This window comes from Erinaceus europaeus, chromosome 10 (assembly GCF_950295315.1).
Source record: "Erinaceus europaeus chromosome 10, mEriEur2.1, whole genome shotgun sequence".
NCBI lineage: Eukaryota > Metazoa > Chordata > Mammalia > Eulipotyphla > Erinaceidae > Erinaceus > Erinaceus europaeus.
Genome location: NC_080171.1, coordinates 26,716,548 through 26,739,386, shown reverse-complemented (window position 1 = coordinate 26,739,386; position 22,839 = coordinate 26,716,548). Strand labels below are relative to the sequence as shown.

General features: G+C 52.9%; 1 protein-coding gene across 5 annotated transcripts in view; it reads right to left on the bottom strand.

Annotated features, from left to right (window-relative positions):
- VAV2 (vav guanine nucleotide exchange factor 2) overlaps window positions 1-22,839 on the bottom strand; it is a 162,353-nt gene that overhangs the window by 96,139 nt on the left and 43,375 nt on the right. For all 5 annotated transcript variants that reach the window (XR_009551985.1, XM_060199347.1, XM_007521432.3 and 2 more), the window contains exon 2: window positions 21,701-21,817. Coding sequence is in view for 4 of the 5 variants with exons in the window: in XM_060199347.1 (XP_060055330.1) it covers window positions 21,701-21,817 (117 nt within the window). In the remaining variant the exon portion in view is untranslated. The remainder of the gene's footprint in view (window positions 1-21,700; window positions 21,818-22,839) is intronic.

Below are 22,839 nucleotides of genomic sequence, written 5' to 3'. Positions count from 1 at the left end.
GCCAGAGGTATCCACAGCTGTGCCTGCAGGTGAGATCCAGGCTGACGAGGGAAGCCCCCAGCAGAGAGGAGCCTCGGCCTTTCACCATGCAATAGCCTCCCACCCCAGCCCCCAGGGATGAGACTGATCCTCGCATCCCAGAACTCTACACACAAACCACAAACACAGATCACCCACAGAAGTCAAGCCACAGCCCCAACAGCTCAAAGGTTAAACCACTCAGCGTGAATTGTACTAGGGAGCCAAAGGCAGTGGGGTCTCCCCCACCACCAGCCATCTTCACCTTACCACTGACACACAGACCAGCAGGGTCGGGTACCCCTGGAGGTTAATGGGAAGGAGCACCCTGCTCCCTTCACCCCCACCCCTGAAACCTAATATCCGTTGGGCATCCAACCAACCCTGTCACCTGCAGTTCCCTAAGCCAGGACATAGAGTGCCACCCCCAGAACAGTGGTGACTGAGCCTGCTACCAGTCCCCACTCCTCTCGGGGACTGAGGGAGGGACGCCCATTCAAACACAGCCAATCCAGTCCTCCATCATCAGGACCAGTGGGCTAGTCCAGGGAGCCCCCCGCCACCCCCAAAACTATGTAGCCTCCGAGAGACCAGTTTCTGGTCCCCACCACCGGCCTGAATTCAGGCCCACTCCCCCCTGTAAAAGGCCCACATGAGGCACCCCCATGGCCTCACCCCTGCAATGTGGGTGCACAGGAGGCAGAATAGGGGAAGGTTCTTAAATCCAGCCTTATCAGCAAGACTGGGGATACTAGGCTGCAGGTGATGATCTCCAAAAAGCTGCAGCCCACCTCCACAACAGACCGAGAGCCCCACCACAGCAAAACAGTTTCACAGACTCCAAGGGGGCCAGTGACAGTGGGGGGGGGGGGCAAAGATGAGAGGATCCACTCACTGTCCAGGTAGGTGAGAGCTGACACTCTGGTCCCACCACCTGTTGTCCTCATGGTCACTCAAGGTCAGAGCTCCTAGGGTCTAGAAGGCGGACAGGAGCAGGACCAGGCTAGGCCAGACCAGTGGGGGGGGGGGGGACAGAATCCCCTGAAGCAAGAATGGGTACCACATCCTGACCTCCAGAGGTTCCACGGCAGCCTCCCACCCTCACTGCCTCCCCCCACAAGCCCCTTCCCTATCCTGAAGCCCTCAGGCCACGTGGGCACCTCCAGTCCCAAGGACACTGGCCTGGTCCCCCAGGACACACTGCTGCTGGTGGGCAAGGGGCCACAGGCACCCCTCCTCCTCTGAGCTCCAGGTAGTCAGATCACATGGGGTCCTGGGGATATGTCTCCAACCCTGCAGGCTCAGCCAAGACCCAGAACCCAGCCCAGGAGGGGAGGAAGCCAACCCCGGTCCCTCACCTGTGTTCCACCCCCCCCCCATAGGGAGGCAAGGCCTCTCTCACACTAATTCTCCTGGAGGGGAACAGAGGGCAGGAAGCACAGAAGGCCAGGCCAACACGGGGCTTTCCAAGAGAGGGGGTGCAGACAGGAGCCCCAAAGGACTGGGAAAGGAAAGGGGAAGCTTCCCTTCTTGTGCAGCCGTAACTTGGAGATTCAGGACTTGGGGGGGGGGGGGTGTTGATCAGGATCCAGAGCCCTTTCGTGCTCTTTTCACATCTGCTGTCCATTAGTATAGAGCTGAAGTGCCACCCACATCCTGTGAAGGCCTCCGGGCCCCAATCCAGAGTCATCATCATCACTGTCCCTCCCAATTTGTCCTTCCCCTGGTGACACACACTTCTTTTTTTCACATGATAAGATGTATTTTTCTTTCTTTTTTTTTTTTTTTTAGAAGGATGCCTCAAGTCCTTTCTGCAGTTTGGGGGATGCTGGTTGCTGACTTTTTGAGCCCTGCCTTCTTCCAGAAGCCATCTTTGATATGGGGTATCAGTAGCATCACAAAACAGTAGGGCCTAGCGTGTTCCCCAAGATAGAAGGTTGGCAGGGAGGCAGAGCGTCCCCCCAGAGGAAGCGCGCAGGGAAGGGGGATGCAGGACAAATGGACAGATGGGGGGCTAGTGGCTCAGTGCCCAGACCAAAGCCCCAGAGAAAAGCCTGGAGCCTCTGCCACAAGCAGCAGGAGGCTGGGGATGTGACATGGGTGTGACAGGAGTTTCACAGCAGTGCCACAGCCCCAGGTCAGTTTGGGGAGCCCCTTCAGTCATGAGGACTCCTTCTCCAGCTTGGGCCTGTCTAAGCCATTCTGGGGGGGGGGGGGGCATCACCAGTAAGGTGAGATGGGCCAGGTGGGACAAGACAGGCAAGGGGCTCCACACCCCTGGGTCCCACAGCACATAGTCGTCCCTCCTGGAGAAGGCACAGAGGGGCAGAGGACATCGACGGAAGCTGTGTGATAGATCAGAGTGAACACAGTCACAAAAACACCTGGCACAGAGCCCAAGGACACACCTGCCCACCCTGGGGAGAAGGCAGGGTATGAAATGGCTACTGGGAGACTGTCACACCACACCCCACCCCTCAAGGAGCCCCCTTGTTGGCCTGAGGAAGCTTCAGGAGCAGTGGAGCAGAGCTGCAGGTGTTTCTCTCTCTCTCTCCCTCTCTATCCTCCCCTTCTATCTCAGTTGCTATTGTCTTTACCTAAGAAAGAAAGAATGAATGAATGAGAGAAAGAAAGAATGAAAGGAAGGAAGGAAGGAAGGAAGGGAGGGAGAAAGGGAGGGAGGGAGAAAGGGAGGGGGGAGGAAGATGTTTTTAAAATAAAAAGAAAATGGAGGGGGTCAGGCAGTGGCACACCTGGTTAAGCACACATTATTACAGTGTGCAAGGACCCAGGTTCAAGCCCCTGGTCCCCACCTGCAGGGGGAAAGCTTCACGAGTGGTGAAACAGGGTTGCAAGTGTCTCTCTGTCTCTCTCCCTCTCTACCCCCTTCCCTCTCAATTTCTGGCTGTCTCTATCCAAATAAATAAAGATAATTTTTAAAAAGTAAAAAAAAAAGGAAAGAGAGGCCTGAGAGCGAATAAAACATTGGACTCAGGTGTGGGGGTCCTAAGTTTGATACCTGACATTACATATACTAGAGTGATGTCCTAGTTCTCTCTCCTCCTCTCTCATAAATAAATAAATCAATTTCTGTCTCTACCTAATAAATAAATAAATAAATAATTTTTAAAAAAAAAAAAGAAAGAAAATAGAAATGGTGGTAGAGTCATGCAGACACCAAGTCCCAGTGACAACGCCAGGGAAAAAAAAAGAGAAGAAACAGTGTGATGTGGTGTTTCCCAAGCTGGCCAGCGGTTGGGCCACCTGTCCTGATCCCTTACACTGTGTGGCCAGGCACTGCCAAAGGGCAGAAGCAGGAGGAAGCCTGGGAGCAGGTGAAGGGCACACAGGAGTGGGAAGATCCAGGTTCCCCGGCCACTCCCCTGCTTGGAACCTGTGTCCCAGACAGAGTCCCCAGTGGTCAGAGGCCCCTCAAACCCCAACAAACGGGAGCTTCAAATTCTTTGTGTACAGCAACAAGGATGAGCTTAGTGACTTGCCCTCCCTCCTAAATGCAGCTGCCTGCGGCAGGGCCAGTTGGAGGGCCCCATCCTGCACCCCACCTTCATCCTCACCAGCTGCCCTCCCACGTTACCAGGCATGGCCCAGTGTCAGAGACCACATGTCCCAGTCTCTCCTGCCTCCATGTGACACCATGTCACTATCATCTGGTCAACAAGGAAGGAACTAGACAGTGAGTAGAGTTTCTACAAAGTCTGCTCAAATGAGTCTGCTTCTCCAGTATGCACCCTGCTTCCTGCCTGGAATACACAAGTGATGGCTGGAGCTCATGCAACTATTTTGGACCAAAGCCTTAAGAATAGAGGTTGGGAAAGAAAGAAAGAAAGAAAGAAAGAAAGAAAGAAAGAAAGAAAGAAAGAAAGAAAGAAAGAAAGGAAGGAAGGAAGGAAGGAAGGAAGGAAGGAAGGAAGGAAGGAAGGAAGGAAGGAAGGAAGGAAGGAAGGAAGGGAGAGAGAAGAGGCTGGTGCTAAGGAGGCAGAGCTGGAGGGGTAAAAGGGAGGCACCTAGGTCTCTGATAATTCTGCAGAACTGTCACTGTTCCCTCTCAACTTCTTTGGGAGAGACTAAGCTATCATGAATTTAGGTGGCTGCTGTGTTGGGTTCTGCAGAAAAAGCAGGCATGTCTTGACTCACTGGTGCAAGCTACAAGTTCAGTGAAGACAAAGAACCAGAGAAACACTGGGCCTTGGGCTCCCTGTTTAACCCATGCTGACCTGCTTGATACAGGAGGCACTCGGGTCCAGTGAGTCTCTAGCTGAAAGTCATATGGGGCAGAGGAAGTGAAAGCGAGCAGGCATCCCTGAGAGCACATTGCCACTGGGGAGCTCTAACATACTCCCACAAATGAAAAGCAAGGTCACCCCGAAATGGTCCTGCACTCACGATCGTGGCAGCAGGAGAACAAGCCTAGAAGGAGACACTGGTGGCCACCGCTTTTGCCATTTAACGAAAGAACTCTCACAGGCTGGAGATTGGAAGAACCTTTTCTAATAAAAGCAGGGCAAAAGAGCCCTCTCTCCCAAGACACAGGCCACACCCAGAACACCTGCTCCAGGGTGTGACTGTCACAAATCCTGTAACAGGTCTCTGAGTGGTGGCTGAGACACACTGGCTGCACACAGGCAAGGTGTGTGGCCCCGAAGACTTTGGCACATGCATCCACACCAGACCACCCACATGATAAAAGCAGTGAACGCGTAAGGCAGCCCTAACCATAGACAACAGACAGACACCCGTGCCCCGAGGGTCCGGCACCAAGCGGGGACCCCCCAAGGACTCTCAGCCTCCAGTCATCATGGGTCTCCACCACCTACACGTTAAAGAAAGCAGCTGGAGTTCCTCATCAATGCAGGCCTTCTGTGGTAGTGCAGGGGTGCCCCATCTCGCCCATACTCCAATTCTCCCCCCCTCTCTAGTGCTCTCTGATGACAGTCCTTTATTTTTGTTAATTTATTTTCATTTAGTTTTTTTTTTTTGATAGGACAGAGAGAAATTGAAGCTTCCTTCATGCAAGTAAGGAGCAGGGGCTTGAACCCAGGTTCTTAGGCCTGGTGACATGTGCATTCAACCAGGTGTGCCACTGTTTCGCCCTGACAGTTCTACATTCCTACTTATTCATTGTTTTAATTTTGGTAGAGACAGAGATAAATGGAGAGAGATACTTGCAGCACTGATCCACCATTTGTGAATGCTTCCCCACCACAGGTGCGGGCACAGGGCTTGAACCTGGGTCCTTGTGCATGGTAACATGGGTGCTCAATTGGGTGCACCATCGGTCACCATGGGTAGCCTGCCTGCCTGAACGCAGTGAGTTTTTTAGGCAAATTTGGAGCCCAGGCTCCAGCCTGTGTCTTGGGAGAGAGGGCTCTTTTGCCCTGCTTTTATTAGAAAAGGTGCTTCCAATCTCCAGCCTGTGAGAGTTCTTTTGTTAAATGGCAAAAGTGGTGGCCACCAGTGTCTCCTTCTAGGCTTGTTCTCCTGCTGCCACGATCATGAGTGCAGGACCATTTCGGGGTGACCTTGCTTTTCATTTGTGGGAGTATGTTAGAGCTCCCCAGTGGCAATGTGCTCTCAGGGATGCCTGCTCGCTTTCACTTCCTCTGTCCCACGTGACTTTCAGGTGGGAACCACAACTGGTCAGAAGCACAAGGGACAATGTGCACTGTGACTGCTGTCTGCAATGGGGGCTCTGGAGAACAGGCTGCTAAGGGCCCTGTCAGAACCACTAGGTGTGGGACACCCACACCTGAGTTAGGGGTGGCAAGGGAGTCACACACCCATGGGTCCACTGTGAGCCATCCCCGGTCACTCTCCTGCCACCAAGACTCCTGGCTCTTTTGCTTCTTTGCAGCAGGGTGGGAGGAGCCAGTCACCTAGGTCCTGACCAGCATCTTGGGGACTTGGTTGTGCTGGGTGAGGGGCCCTGGTATGGGCTTGAACAGAGGAGAGACAATCAAGCTGGCATCTGGAATGATCTGGAATGTTACCGAGGCTGTTGTATCCAGGTTAGGGAGGGGAGCAGAGAACAGAACGGAAAGGGGCCAAACGCTAGAAGAAGAAGAAGGTGGTGGCGCACTTGATAGAGTGCACATGTTACAATGTGCAAGGACCTGGGTTCAAGCCCTGGGTCGGAACCTGCAGGGAGCAAGCTTCAGGAGCAGCAAAGCAGTGCAGTCTACCTATCTATCTATCTATCTATCTATCTATCTATCTTATCTCCCCATTCCCTCTCAATTTCTCTGTCTCCATCCAAAATAAAATAAATATTTAAAGAAAGCAAGAGAGAACAGAACAGAAAGTGTCAGAACACCTCAAGGCAACAGCAGGGATCGACTCTAGATCTTCTGATAACTCAGGTTCCTCCAAGTCACAGAGCCAATGGGATGGGGGGCCTGACAGCCTCCGCGGAGATGCTGGCCCACGGTGACCCCACAGAACCTGGTCCCCACAGGGACAGCCAGCACTCCCTCTTCATCCTCACAGAAGTGACCTCCGTCAGGCACACCTCACCCCTGCACCTCAAGCGCCCTGATGGCTGGCCCTGAGTAAAGACACATGGGGCCATATGGTTCCTGGAGACGCTGGTCCGTCCTTCCTCGCCTGCACAGCCCCAACCCTCCTGCTTCCACCAGACACACACACACTCAGCAGTGAAGTCCCTTCAGGGAGGGGCATGTGAGCTTGTGGGGGAGCGGGAAGAAGCAGCAGGCAGTGAAAAGAGCCACTCTCTTCAGAGATGACCTCAGAGAGCCCCTCGGGGTCACAGACAACCATATACAAGGGTCAAGAGTAACCAGCTGGTTATGGCTACAGGTGTTTCTCTTTCTCCCTTTTTAGTCACTCTCTCAATGTCTCTGTCTCAAAAAGAGGGGAAAAAAACCAGTCCTGACCCCAGAAAGTGAGACATGGGATCACCAGGCAAGCTGAGAGAAAGGAGGGAAGGAGGGAGGGAGGGGGGAGTGAAGGAAGGAAGGAAGGAAAGATAGATAGATAGATAGATAGATGAATGGAATCGAACACAGTAGGACATTCAAACAAATAGCACATGTGAATTTTACTAGCAGCTCTCTTCCCAATCACAAAAAGGAAAAGTTGATTGAGAGCTGGGTGAACCAAACCGTGGTATCTCCCACAATGGAATACTACTCAGCCATAAAAAGGAATAAAGAATCAGTCTGTGCTACCATGTGGATGAACCCGGAACACATGCTAGTGAAAGAAACCAGAAGCCAAAACCAAAGACAGTACAACTCCATCTACATTAAATGTGCAGAAGAGGCCGAGCAGAGAGGCCAGCTGCTGGCAGAGCAGCAGGACAGCAGGACAGCAGGACAGCAGGGCAACAGGACAGCAGGGCAACAGGACAGCAGGACAGCAGGGCAACAGGACAGCAGGACAGCAGGGCAACAGGGCAGCAGGGGAGGGACACCAGGGACGGGCCTCCTCCTCTCAACGTGGTGGGAGCATTTTAGAGCTCAAAGGCTGCACAACACTGAGTTTATATGAGACCACAGACTGTACACTTTCAAGTGGTTCAAACAGTAAATATTATGCTCCGTATATTCTACCACCCAAAAAATAATCATAATAAATACAGAGGCGGGGGGGGGGGGCTGGTGTGTTTTTCGTGGTCCTAAGACCCATTTCCACACACTCCATGGGCAGAGACACAGGCCGGGGCTCAGAGGGAGCTGGTCCACCCACCCCACGTCTGCAAACACACAGCACACAGCACACAGCACAGGAAAGCCAGGATGCTCTCTCTGGGCCAGCCTCCTGCACCAGCTCTGGGAGACCAGGACTTAGGGGAAAGGCTGTGAGCATGTGTCCCCTGATCCTTGTGTGTCATATGCTTTACATTGGTTTGTTCTAGCCCTCCCCCGCGAAGAGAATTAGATCAGTCCAGTTAATTTCGAGGGCCCACTTGGCCCCGCCCCTAGGAAACCCGCCAGAGTTCCAGAGTGACAGAGTTCCTGGGTTCCTGAGTTCGAGAGTGCCAGAGTTTCAGAGGGTTCCCGAGTACGAAAGTTCGAGAGGGCAGAGTTCCTGGGTTCCTGAGTTCCAGAGTAAGAGAGAGAGTGCTTGTGCCGCTGCAAAGAGACAGCAGAGTTCTGTTTGGTGATTAGTTTGTCTTAGTTTGTGAATCGTTGTTCCTGAATAAAGAAATACAGCTTCCCTGCCCAGCCGTTGTCTCCGCGTCTCTGTTACCCGCCCGTGAAGCTAGCCCTGCCGGCAAGAGCCTCCGGAATTTTAACAACACTTGTGGTGGGATTTCGCGCAGGGGGGTTGTCCCCTTCAGCTCGTACTCTCCAGGGAATGTCACCCATTCTTGGTCACGGTTCTGGCTGCCGGCACGCAGCTGATGACAGCAAAGTCTCCAGAAAAGCAGCTGTGACCACGAGCAACTTCTGCTTAAAGAAAACGCCGGGGAGGGGGGGGGGGTCCTGGGATACTCAGCAAAGCACACCAAGAACACAAGTGTCACTGGGTCCCTTGTCTCTGCCAAGCAACGTTGCAGCAAGTGGCGACCACCTTGCCAGCTGGGAAATGGGTCCCTACATTGTGTGACTGAGAGAGGTCCATGAGGCAAGTTCACACATGGTACTTGTTTGAATTCCTCCCTCCCTCCCTCCCTCCCTTTCTTCCTCCCGATTTGCCAGGTAATCCCATGTCTCACTTTCTGGGGTTAGGGCCTCTTTTATTTATTTTTTTTCTTACAGAGACAGAGAAACTGAGAGGGTAGGGAGAAAGAGAGACACCTGCAGCACTGCTTCAGCACTGGTACAGCTTCCTTCACTGGTACTGCTTCTCTGTGGCTCCCTGGTGGAGCTGGACATTGAGCAGAGTTATCACAGCCAGAGAGGATGGAATAAAGAGATGCCAACACAGTGCTGATGCCAGCTGCCAGCGGTGCCCCACGGAGGTTTGTCTCCTGGAGGGAGAAAGAGCTCTCTCTGCAGAGAGAGAAGGTGCTGGGCACTGGGCAGAGGCAGGGAGAAAGCTCTGCCGTGAGAACCAGAATCAGGGCTATGGGAGGATACCCACTGCAGGGATGGGGGTCCCATTCCCTACAGCTGCCCCCCCCAACAGCTGCACTGACCATAGTGCTCAGGATAGAGCTCCTGGGAAGGGCAGTGCCTGTGCCCGCGGGGTCCCCCCCACTCCTCCCTGCCCAGGCTCACTCTATCATCACCTGCATCTCTCATCCTGAGGGTACAACAGAGTCTTTCTGGTTAGAGCCCCTCTCCAGAGGGCACCCGATACATTTCAAAGCACTAAGAAGTGAGCGGTAACCACCAACAGGTTACATATCAACGAGGACAGACTCGAAAGCCAAAGGAATGGCTCTCTAATGGTTCGATGTCAGGTTGAATATTTTTATGAGGCATCAGAGAGCTGAGAATGTACCATGAACAAGACAAGAGAAACTTTAATAAGCCTTTCCCCCCTTCCTTTTTGCTTGAAGGGCTTTTGTGATGTGCACCAAGTTGCAGCTATCATGTTCATTAAACTGCAAGATACATCATCTCCAAAGTCCCATCAACAACTCAAACACACACACACACACACACACAGAGTATAAACGTGGCCTAGAAGGGCACTGTCTCTCCCTGGCCTGTGTGTGTTCCCCACAAGCCAGGGCACAGTGGCAGTCTTGGCCTCAAGGCTCCCCAAGCACCCAGAGGTAGGAGTGCTTCCCCCTGTTTCTGGGGGTGGGGGAGGGCAGGCTGTCTGTCCTGAGGGGACCTACCTCAGGCTGATCACAGCCCCAGAGCCCAGAGAGAGGACAGCAGGTGGAGAGGCTATAGAGACCCAGCAGCCATCAGGTCATGATGGCAGAGGACTTGACTAGCATTAACTGGCTTCTAGAAGCTGACATCCAAGATTGAGGTGATGGCCAGGCAAGTGTATGGTAGCGCCCCCACCCCACCCCCAGTTCGTACTCAGCTGCCTCCTCCTCACTGTGACCCCATGTGACACAAGGGGTGAGGAACTTTCTGGAGTCCCTTTCTGAATGGCACTGGCCCCATGCCTGCAGTTCCACCCTCAGCTCCCCCCCATGGTCGCCCCCTACTACACATCATCACATAGGGGTCAGGATTGCAACATGCCAGTGTAGAGAAATAGAACCCACCGCCAATCAGAGAGATGAGAGAGAGAGAGAGAGAGAGAGAGATGGCATTTGTACAAGTTTGTAAAGAAGCTGGCTCCCACTTGGCTGCCTGCTCACAAGGTGTGACACGGGGGCATCAGGACAACGCCCCTCACCCTGCCCCAGCCCCCCACCCCACCCCTGGGAACTCCGAGCCCCTCCTCCTCCGCCCTCCCTTCCTCCCTCTGAAGGGCGTCAGCAACTTCTCATTTCCCTGCTTCACCAACTCCATTTGCTAAAGTGATTGAGATTCTAACACCATTAAACATGATTTAATTTGCTTTTCCTAATGATGGGCCCAGAGTATCAGGACGGCTCCCCTTTTCTACTCGGAAGACATGGCGGGGTGATTTTTGCCTGTTAAATTAATAGGGCAACCATCAGAAACGTGACAGAGACAGGCAGAGAGCAGTGGTGCCTCAGGCTCTGTAAGAAATGGTTTCAAACAAAGAAGGATGACGGTCTCTGCTGTGGCAGACAGACACAGATGCCAAAAAAACATCAGCACCTTAATGTTGGGTTCTCAAGGGCACCTGTGTATGACCTGAGTCCAAACCACCACATTACTGGACAAACCTGGAAGCCAGGCGTGGGAGCTGAGCAGTGGCCCCACTGTGACTCCTGGGACCCCGTGGGAGCCCTCTTTTCCCTTGAGCCTCACAACCCCACCAGGAGGATATGACTGATTCTCGCTGTGTGGGGAAGACTGAGTAAGGGCAACATAGTCAAGGCCACACGAGCAGAGTCTGCCCAACTCCGGCCACTCCAGCTGCCATTTCCAATACCCCCCACTGCCCACTGGAAAGTAAATCCATGACCATGTGGGTTCCAGAATCTTCTATAGGAGGCGCACCACCCCCCACCCCCTGAACATGGAGTATGGAGTTCTCAGCCCCAACCCAATTGCCAGTACTAACAAAAAGGAAAGGCTGTTCTTTATTTTTATTTATTGGATAGAGAGAGAAATGGAGATGGAAGTGGGAGATAGAGAAGGAGAAAGACAGACACAGGTAGCACTCGTGAAGCTTCCTCCCTACAGGTGGGAACTAGGGGGCTTGAAGCGGGTCCTTGTAACATGGTAGCATGTGTGCTCTACCAGGCACCACTGCCTGGCCACACAAGAGGAGACGGTTGGGTCAAAGAGATAGTTTAGTGGGTAGGATGCATGCCTTGCCATACATGCAGTCTAGGCTTGAGCCTCAGCACTACATGGGAGTGTCACAGCATGGGGGGAAGCTCCAAGGATGTGTGTGTGTGTGTGTGTGTGTGTGTGTGTGTGTGTGTCACTCTCTAAACAGAAATTTTAAAAAGTTGGCCTGAGAGCAATGGAAAATAAAAGAAAGACCTGAAAAAGCCAGGGAGCCATGCCTGCCTGGGCCTGGGAGTCAGATCCTAGAGGTCTTGGTTCTGCCCCTGGAACTGCCCCCTGGGACTTGCTGGGAAGCTGCTTGGCCTGCTGTGGGGTTCCAGGAAGCCAAGCTCCCAGCCCAGTCTCTGGAGTCCCCAAGGAGCGTTGGACCATTTCCCTGCCTCTCCAGTCCCGGGGTCAGAGGCCGACTGCTCAGCCAGAGAAGGCGCCGGGACACCGGATTTCTCTTTTGCATTCCTCCCATCTTGGGAGGGAGAGGGGGCACTTAGCCATTTTTGCCACCAGCTAAAATATTCCAGATCAAACAGGAATGTGAGCCGGAAACAGCACAGCAGCCCAAGCCAGATGGATGTGGTCTGTCTCAGAGAAGCAAAGCAAACAGCCTGTACTTGGCCACCCCAAGGCAGAGCGGGGGACAGACCCTTCCCTCCTCACCCTGTTTGAACACACTGTTCCATGAACCATCACCTAGAGGCCAGGGACCAGGCCAGAAGGCCCCTGGACAAGGAGCTGTGCTCTCCTGGAGTCCAGAGGTGACATCTCTGAAGGCCAGCGTCCAATGTCAGAGTCACCTGAGCACAGGCACACAGGACATGCCTGGCTCATGCCTTCTGGTTGGCTGCCACTCGGCTATCAGAGGTAGACCAGAAACTCCACCTGGACAGGCAACTCACAATTAGCCTCAGATTCACTTTAAAAAGGGTAAAAACTAATGATTGAAGAATCCTTGTTGGGTTCCCACATGTCATCTCTGAAAACACACCTCTCCGCATGCATGGGAAAGCTATTCAGGGAGCAGCAAAACCATGCACGCATGCATGAGGCGGAAAAACCTGACTGCAGTGGTCCGGGACGTGGCACAGTGGATGAAACACTGGACTCTCCAGTATGAGATCTCAAGTTCAGTCCCTGCCACCACATGTGTCAGAGTAATGCTCTGTTGTTTGTTTTTGTTTGTTGTTTTTTTCTCTCTCTTCTGTCTTTGTCATTAATAAATAAAATCAAAAGAGGGAAGGGAAGGGATGAAGGGAGGGAAAAGAGGAGGGGGAAATGGGGGAAAGGGAAGAGAAGGGGAGATGAGGAAAGAGGGGGGAAGGAGGAAGAGGAAGGGGGAGGGGAAAGCAAACTGATCTCAGAAACCTGAGCATTGGTTCACCAGGTTTAGGCGGCCTCCAGGGCCCTGCCCACAGAGCTTGCTGCATACCACCCTGCCCTGCAGAAGACCTGCCACCAAGCTCAGGACAGCTGTATTGAGGAGGATGAGGCCCCACTTTGGACTGGCTAGGGGTTTCAGTGCAGAGGAAGGTTGAAGAGACTACGGGATCTGGGGTCCAAGAATAAAACCCACAAGCAAGGGGCTGGGAGGTGGCACACCTGGTCGGGTATGTGTCACCATGCTCAAGGACCCAGATTCTAGCCCCAGCTCCTCACCTGCTGGGGGGACATTTCACAAGTGATGAAGCAAGTCTGTAGGTGTTTCTCTTAATCTCTCCCACTCTATCTCCTCTTCGCTTCTCAATTTCTCTCTATCCCATCAAATAAAAGAAAAAGAAAAAAAATGACTGCCTGGAGAGGTGGATTCATAGTACTGGCAATGAGCCCCAGCAATAGCCCCAGTGGCAAAATAAATTAATAAGAAAGAGAGAGGGGAAGGCTGCATGCTGGTGCACTGGGTTAAGCGCACACAGTACAAAGTACAGGGACCTGCACAAGGATCCTGGTACCAGCCCCCGGCTCCCCACCTGCAGGGGTGTCACTTCACAAGCAGTGAAGCAAGTCTGCAGGTGTCTATCTTTCTCTTTCCCTCTCTATCTCCTCCTCCTTTCTCAATTTCTCTCCGTCCTATCTAATAAAACGAAAAAATGGCCACCAGGAGCAGTGGATTCATAGTGCTGGCACTGAGCCCCAGCAATAACCCTGGTGGAAAGAAAGAAAGAAAGAAAGAAAGAAAGAAAGAAAGAAAGAAAGAAAGAAAGAAAGAAAGAAAGGAAGGAAGGAAGGAAGGGAGAGAGAGAGAAAGGGGGAGAGAGAGAAAGGGAGGGAGGGAGAGAAAGGAAGGAAGGAAGGAAGGAAGGGAGGGAGGAAGGAAGGAAAGGAGGGAGGGAGGGAGGGAGGAGGGAAGAAGGCTAAGCTCACATGGCACGAAACACACAGACAGGCATAAGGATCCCGGTTCAAGCCCCCAGCTCCCCACCTGCAGGGGGTTCGCTTCACAAGTTGTGAAGCAGGTCTGCAGATGTCTATCTTTCTCTCCCCCTCTGTCTTTTCCTCCTCTCTCCATTTCTCTCTGTCCTATCTAACAATTACATCAATAACAACAACAACAATAATAATAACCATAACAACGATAAAACAACAAGACAACAAGGCCAACAAAAAGGGGGAAAAATAGTCTCCAGGAGCAGTGGATTCATGGTGCAGGCACTGAGCCCCAGCAATAGCCCTGGAGGAACAAAAAGAAAAAACAAAAAGAAAAGAGAGGAGGGGGAGGGGAGGGGAGGGGAGGGGAGGGGGGAGGGGGAGGGGGAGGGGAGGGGGAGGGGGAGGGGGAGGGGAGGGGAGGGGGAGGGGGAGGGGAGGGGGAGGGGGAGGGGGAGGGGAGGGGAGGGGAGGGGAAGGGGAGGGGAGGGGAGGGGAGGGGAGGGGAGGGGAGGGGAGGGGAGGGGAGGGGAGGGGAGGGGAGGGGAGGCGAGGCGAGGCGAGGCGAGGCGAGGCGAGGCGAGGCGAGGCGAGGCGAGGCGAGGCGAGGCAAGGCAAGGCAAGGCAAGGGGGAAGGAAGAGGGATGGACAGTATCACAGTGGGTTAAGTGCACATGATGCAAAGTGCAAGGACCAGCGTAAGGATCTCAGTTTGAACCCCCGGGCTCCCCACCTGCAGGGAGGGGTCACTTTACAAGTGATGAAGCAGGTCTGCAGGTGTCTATCTTTCTCTCCCCCTCTCTGTCTTCCCCTCCTCTCTCCATTTCTCTCTGTCCTATCCAACAACAATAACATCAATAACAACAATAATAATAACCACAAGGATAAAACAACAAGGGCAACAAAAGGGAAAAGAAAGTCTCCAGGAGCAGCAGATTCATAGTGCAGGCACTGAGCCCCAGCGATAACCCTGGAGGCAAAAAAGAAAAAAAGAAAGCAAGAAAAGAATATCCTCCATTCTCCCCCCCACCCCTGCCGCCGCCAAAAAAAAAAAGAGAAAAAAAAAAGACATCTGTGGGAACAAGAGAGGCCACAAGAAGAGGTGGACTAGCCAGTCCAACCTCCACTCACAGATGAGGAAACAACACCCATCTCATCCATCCCTGGCGTGCTTAACAGAAGTCACTGTCATGGCCACACCCCTCTCTCCAGAAATGTCAACAGGTCAGCAGGGCCCTGGCTTCCTGTACACAGCCTCCATGGTTGAGGGTGGGGTAGTTGTTAATCATTAGTCCTGGTCCTGATCCTGGCTCCATCATCCCTGTCCAACGTCCTGACAGCACTGCAAGCAAAGTGGCCTGCTGGCCGGGCACGTGCCCAGCCTCCCCGCCCCCAGCAGCCTCCTGACCTTTGCACCCACCACTGCCCTGGCCTGGCTTCACCTGGTTCAGTCCTGATGTCTTGCACCAGGGCTCCTTCCGCAAAGGGAGACCGAGAAGAACACCCTGTTCCACAGCCTGAGCCTGCAAGGCGAGTGGGCAGTGGAACAGACAGGAGGGTCTGGTCTATCTGACAAGAAAGACAGAACAGGGGCTGGGTAGTGGCGCAGCAGTAGAGCAAACGTGCTACCATGCACAATGTCCTGGGTTCGAGCCCCCAACCCCCACCTGCATGGAGGAAGCTTCGTGAGCAGTGAAGCTGTGTTACAGGTATCTATCTCTCCCTTTCCTCTCAATTTCTCTCTTTGCAATAAATAAATAGATAAATAGATATAGATGAACTATTTAAAAAAAAAAGCAAGAAAGAACAGACAGAACATCAAAAACAGCAAAGCATTGATCTGTTTTCTATCTCTCTCTCTGAAATTAAAAAAAAACCCTGGGGTCAGCATTTGAAGGACTAGCTTGACTACAGATGTGGGGAAGGGATGCATTTCTGCATGTCTTGCAAGAACGTACATGTCTGCACGTGCACATGTGGGTATATGCATGTGCTCGTGGTTACCAAAGTCTCCTGAAGCCGAGTGGGCTGACAACTTCCTGAAATGACAGGTCGCAGGCAGGAGAGGAAATGCTGTTGGTCAACACCCAGAAGCCTTTGCCCACAGCCCTCACCGGCTCCCAGAGGCCAACTGCCCCCAAGCCATTAATTAACAGCCACTCTGGATAAGGCACTCCTGAAGGGTGAATACAGAGAAGCCAGGAATCACATCACCCCGTCCCCAACAGCATTATAACAAGCTGCAGGGGCCCAGGAGGTACCTCTGAGAGTAAAGCACACACACCCCATGTTTGTAAGGTCCTGGATTCAATCTGCCACTACATGAGGGCACCCTGGACAACACCAAATTGCAAGGATGGGGGAATCTGGCACTGGTGTCTCTCCTCTCTGTCTCCAAAAATACAGAATGAAAATGGAGCCAGCAGGCAACTCAGCAGTACTGCAGATACATGAGGCCCTGAGTTCATTCCTCAGAACTTCATAAAAATAAATAAATAAATAAATAAATAAATAAATAAATAAATAAATAAATAAAAGGGGGGGGATAAGGGGTAGGTGGTGGCGTACCTGGTTGAACACACATATCACACATGTGCAAGGACAGAAATTCAATCCCCGATCCCCACCTGCAGGGAGGCAGACCCACCGCAGAGGACATTACCGGCCCCTGTCTGACCCTGTCACACAGACATGTGTTCACTGTCCTTTCCAGAGCTGACGGGCAGGACTGGGAGCGGGCTCACCTAGAAGGGCAGCAAGGCGGCCCAGGTGTGAGTCCAGGCACCACATGGGAGCACCAGCACACCAGGGGGAGATCTAGCACTGAGATGTCTCTACCTCTCTATCTCTGTCTCCATTTGAAATAAAGAGTGAAAACACCTGCCAGGAGCAGTGGACACGTGCACATAAACAAAAGACAAAACCCAAGCCTTTAGTCAGACCTCTCAAGGTCCCCAGACAGCATGAGCACCTCTACCCTGAGCCCTGACTTCCACTCTGGACCCCTCTCCAACCTGACTTCTGACCTCCACCCTGAACCCCCCAACCCCAATCTCTAAGCTGACCCCCACCTCCACCCTAACCTCCCACTTCCCCTCTTATCCCCCCATCCCCACCCTAACCCCACACTGTCCCCTTGACCTCCATCCAGGTTTCCCAACTCCCACAAATAGCACACCCTGTCCCCACAAACCAGGGCCTGGCAGGGCCAACAGAGCATCTGGGCTTGACCTTCTGGAAGGCCCCACCATAGCTTTGGGGCACCAGCCAGACAGGCCTCCCTACTGCACCCTGATTCCATCCTCATTCACACCCAGAAACCCACTGCTCAATCCACACATCCCTGCCTGGAGGCGGGAGGACAGGAGATGTAGGACCCGGGCACCTGGTATATTCCCAAACCCAAGTTGCAGGCTAGCCTCACCACCACCCCACCAGCCCCACACTGCCATGACCCTGAGCGTCTGGCACCACCCCACCAGCCCCGCACTGCCATGACCCTGAGCGTAAGTTTCTGAAGCACTCTAGTGAGCAATAAATAGCAGAACAGCCCGTCCCTGAGGGTATGAGCTGCTCTCATCTGTGATCTCCACATGGGGTGGCACGGGGGTGGTGGGGGAGATAACAGGGCCAGGCAGCAGAAGGCAGTATGGAGCACATTGGAAGAGGTCCTCAATCTGAAACAGGGAACAGCCTGGGGCCTCCTTCTTCTTCTAGCGTTTGCCCTTCTTCCATAGCCAGTCAACAGCGTCAGGTTGAAAGCTGTCAGGAGCTGCTTGTTGCTGGCTTTGAAAGTGACTGGGATCCATGTGGGGCCTCCTAATCACTGGGATCTCAGCATTTCCTGGACCCACAAGTCCAGGCACAGAGCAGAGCAGCCTGCAGGCTCACCTGCTCTAAGCACCCGTGACATCGTGAGCCAGCACAAAAGTGGGCAGCGTGGAGGCCCACGTCAGGCAGGGCAGCGGCAGAATGGGTGACCCTGAAGGGAAGAGGAGACAACCCAAGAGGATACATGGGCACTTCCTTCTCCTCCTTCTCCTCCCTCCCTCCCCCAGCCCTTCCCTTGCTCAAGACTGCAAATAAACACCATGGGGGGGGGGGGGGTAGTGGTACACCTGGTCAAGAGCACACATTAACATGGACAAGGACCCAGGTTCAAACCCTCAGTCCCCACCTGCAGGGAAGGAGCTTCATGAGCAGTGAAGAAATGCTGGAGGTATCTCTCTATCTCTATCCCTTCCTCTCTATCTTCTCCTCCTCCTCTCTCAATTTGTCTCTGTCCTATCAAATAAATAAATCATTAAATAACACCACTGTGGTTATCACCAAAAAAGAAGGCAAGGGTGGAATCTGGGAAGTGGCTCACCCAGTAGAGCTCACACTTTACTATGCTCAAGGACCTGGGTTCAAGCGCTCGACACCACACGGAAGCAGTAACACCATGGTGTCTCTCTTTCTTATCTCTCTCTTTTCATTTTTTAAGAATTTATTTATGCATGAGAAAGACAGGAGAAGAGAAAGAACCAGACGTCACTCTGGTACATGTGCTGCTGGGACTGAACTGGGGACCTCATGGTTGAGAGTCCAGTGCTTTATCCACTGCGCCACCTCCCAGACCACTCTCCTTCTTGCTCTCTATCTCTCCCCTTCTTCTGGAAATAAAGGAAGCCAGAAGCAGCAGAGTCATGTAGGCACAAAAAACCCTGGTGGCCAAATTAATTAGCTAATCAATTAATTAAGAAATAAATTAGAAAAGGAAGGTGATGCCGATGGTAACACCTCCTCCCGCTGGGCAGCCGGTCCGAGCCTCAGCTAGAGCCTCGCAGAACAGACGCTCCTGGGTCTCTGATTCATGGAGAGCTGGCACAGCCACTCCCACCCCATGTGCAAGGGACAGGGAGGGCTCAAGGACAGTCACCTGCCTGGGTCACTGTGCAAAGCTGAGTCAACCCCAGTGACGCTGTCAGGACCAACTCCACTTCCTGCTTCATCTTAAAAGGGTGTGTGACCAGGCCCAGGCAAGGGGAACCAGAGAGCCTGGGGGCACCAGCTCCCTCAGCGTCACCCCCAGCAGGCTGCTCAGCCTCTGAGCCTCCAACTCTGAAAACTCTGAAACAGGAACACAGGGAGGCCCAGTCCAGCACCCTGGGAAGGCAGCACAAGAGTGATTCTAGAAAACCTGGTCCTAGAGGCCGCCCATTAAGCCTCCCCACTTCCCTCCTCATGACTAGGTAGAAGCAATGGGAGGGAGGGGATGGAGGCAGGGCTTGTATGACTGGAAAGAGAGCAGGGCCCCCCTCCTGCTCACTCCCCAGGGCTGGGGAGCTGGCTCCCTTGGCTCAGCCGCTCCCTCTGCCCAAGGTTGCACTCAGAGCTTCCCCAACTGGTTGAAGCAAAAACCTAATATCTTTAATGAGACTTTTCGGAAAAATACCAGGGACTGTGGCCAACAAAGGAAAGCCACCCAGAACCAGCCTCAGCCTTGGCTGAGCTGAGGCAGTGGGTAGGTTCCCAAGAAGAAAATAGGAGCTCAAATGGCCAAGACCCGCAGGTCCCCCACTGAGACAGGACTGCTCTCACAGGGTCCCTGCCCTGAGGGAACCAGATTCCCCCCACTCAGTCCCTCCCTCCTGCCCCAAGCCCCTCTACCTCACCCCCCCCCCACCAAGCAGGTGGGATCTGGACGAGAGAGGGCACAGTCCTGGGCCTGCTCCTCTGCGATAGGGAGCACTCAGGGCTCCCCAAGCCCTCAAGAGCCTCCCGGGCATTGGCGCACCTGGTTGAGTGCACATATTACAGTGTGCAAGGGCCCAGGTTCAAGTCCTCAGTCCCCACCTGCAGAAATAAAGCTTTACAAGCAGTGAAGCAGTACTGCAGGTATCTCTCTACTCTTCTGTTTATCCTCCTCCCCTCTCAATCTCTCTCTGTCCTTATTAAAAAAAAAAAAAAAAAAAATATATATATATATATATATATATATATATATATATATATGGGGAAATGTAGTATAACCGTCACTAGGACTTTGTGAAAACTATGATGGTTATCTTTGGGTAGAATCAGGAAAGCCAGAGGGAGGGGGAAGACCCAGAGCTGTGGTGGTGGGCGCAATGTGGAACTCGTCCCCTTGTGTTCTTATGATCTTGTAAAGCCCTTATTAAGTCGCTAATAAAATTAAAAAATGAGAATAATAAAACAGAGCAGAGTGTTGGCTGCCACCTACCTTTGAGGACCCAGTGTTATGTCAATTGAACCCAAGTAGGGGTGGGGGTGGAGGGCACAGTGCCAGCAGCAGCAGCAGCACCTGCCACAGCTCCGTGCCCACCATGCCTTCTTTCCTATGGGCCTACGCCCTCCCTGTTGGCCAAGAAAACTCAGGGTCACCCCATCGTCCAGTCAATAGAGGCAGGGTCCAAGGCTGTGCTGAGGTCCCTGCAGCTAAGCACTGGAGCCAGGCAGTGACAGTACCCACACACAGACAGATGACCCATGTCCACGTCCCACCTGGCTCCCCACAGACAGACACCACACATGTCAGAGCTGACAAAGCACCACCCCTGACCATTGCCAGGCAGGTTAGAGGCCAATGGAGGAAGGAGCCCACAAGTCCACCCTAGAGCCAAGGGCATCCCAGCGACCTTGACCCAAGGGCCACAGTGGGTGGATCACATGGCAAGACCTTCACCCCAGTGTGCACAGCTGACCTCATCCCTTTAGAGTGCAGCAAGCTAAAAGCAGCCTGGAATTATAGGCTGGCTGCACTATGACGACTGGCCAGGGCCTGGGTTTGGCAGGGAGAAGTCTGCCTTTCCCTCTGGACAATTATTTTAAATACTAGTTATGCTCATGGGTGTGTTTGTGTGTGTTTGTGTGTGTTTGTGTGTGTTTGTGTGTGTGTGTGTGTGTGTGTGTGTGTGTGTGTGTGTGTGTGGTGTGTGGTGTGTGTACATATGTAGGTGTTGAGTGCTGAGCTGAGTGGTGAGCATGTCTGAGTGTCCACGTGTGAGCTGAGTGTGTCTATGTGCTGGAACATGTAAACATACATGAGCATGAGCCTAGGTGTGCAACAGAGGATGGTAACTTGTCAACCTATGTACATGTGCCTTGAACACGTGAGTGCACTCTGTGTAAGTGCACATGAGGGTGTATGGATGTAAGAGTGTGTGTGTGTGTGTGTGTGTGTGTGTGTGTGTGTGTGTGTGCATGCTTCTGCAATATGTGTATGTGCCGGGTGGCCCCTGAATAGCTGTGTCCTGTTGATGAGAATGCACATGACTGAGTGTGAGCTGTGACTTACAAGCATGTGTGAAAAGTCATGGAGGGGCCTGGCAGTAAGTGTGTGTGTGTGACTGTAACTGTGCACAAGTCAAGTGAGCTGTGAGCGGGTGTGAGCAGTCGGGGCCCAGGCAGGAAGGCAACAAAAGCCACCAAGAACTGGGCACTCACTGAGAGGCTTTTGAGCAGGTGCCTGCATCTGGCTTCTAGAGAATTCTAGGACTGAAAAGGCTCCCCCTCCAGCCGGTGGCCCACAGGAAAGGCCTAGTTAAGATGCTAATTTGACACCTTACAACACTTCAAACAAGGCTTCTCAGAGACTCAGATCACAAATGCAATACTCCCCTTGCGTTTCATAAATCATGTATTCACAGAGCGTTTCCACAAACACCAGGCCCTGATAATGGTCCTCAGACAAATTAGGCAATAAATATCTCCTGATATTCACATCAGCAGGTGGAAACTCACTCTAAGGAGGGTTCGGGGCTGTTCCAGCTGTAGGGGGAGGGGGACATGGGCCACTGCAACTCCCCGCACACACACCTCAGAGCCTCATCTGCTCCCAGCCACCCTCTACAGGAAGGCGTGGTGCTCCTGGTCCCATGCTTTTGAATAGAGCCCATTCAGAAGGGGAGTGATACCCGCTCCCAGAGCCCTGATGCTCACATGGCCCATGCTCAGGTGAAGAGCAGAGCGACAGGCGAGAAAGAGAGGCCACTCACCTTGCCAAAGTCCCGCACATCGAACAGGTCAAAGGGGTCGAACAGCTCGCTGTTCCGTAGTCCAAATTTATCATGGCAAACCCGAAGGAAGGTGCGGATGTTCTTCAGACAAAGGAACTGGGGAAGAGAAGGAGAGACACGTGAGGCCTGCCATAGCCGCAGAAAGGATGAGGACACTGGCAGCAGCCAATGTACCTCTGTGCATACGTCCTGCACAGCCCTGCCCTGAGAAAAAAGGGTCTGCATGCTGATGCAGATGCCACTCATCCTGCCCCCCAGGAACCTTCACCCCAGCCCTGATCAGGGGCTCTGGCACATGGCAACTCTAATAATGACTTGGGCAGAGCTTGCTACAACGGAGCAAGAGCACAGACAAACACACACATGCACACGGCTCCCAGGGACACAGACCCACCCCAAACACTTTGCATGTGACAAAGTCTCTAGGGTTCGGCCAGGAGCCGAACCCTAGAGCCAGGGTGGACCCAGGAGAGAAACACTGGCCCTGGTGAGGGACAGAAGGCAGCCTGAGGCTGGAATTCTCAGGTCAGTGTGGGGGCAACTCCATCATCCTCACACCTGAGCGCCACACCTGCCATGAGCTGGACAGTGTCCAGGGGACAGGAGGTTTGGGGCAGTGACCAGAATCACCTCACTACTCAGCTCCAGCCCTGGCCCCGCAGCCCGTCTGCCAGTGTACACTAGACATCTGCACTTCGCTGTGCATCCCACAGTACAATTTACTTCCTCTGTTTTATGACACTTCAATATAGGACACTACTGTGTAAGCACTTAAAACATGTTTTTCTTGATTTTATTTTTATAAAAGAGAGAGAGAGACACACACACAGAGAGAGAGAAAGAGAGACAAACAGACACAGACCAGAGCACTGCTCAGCTCTGGTTTCCAGTGGTGCTGGGGACTGAACCTGAGACCTCAGAGCCTCAGGCATGGAAGTCTTTTGCAGAACCATGATACCATCTCCCCCGCCAAGTGAGCTATTCCACAGGCCCTAAAACATATTTTAAATGTTCTAAATGATGCAATGGTGACATACAACATAAAGTTGCTTGGCAAACCTACCACCAGTACAGCACATCTTGTCTGAAATATCAAGTTGTGTTGTTGTTTTGTTTTG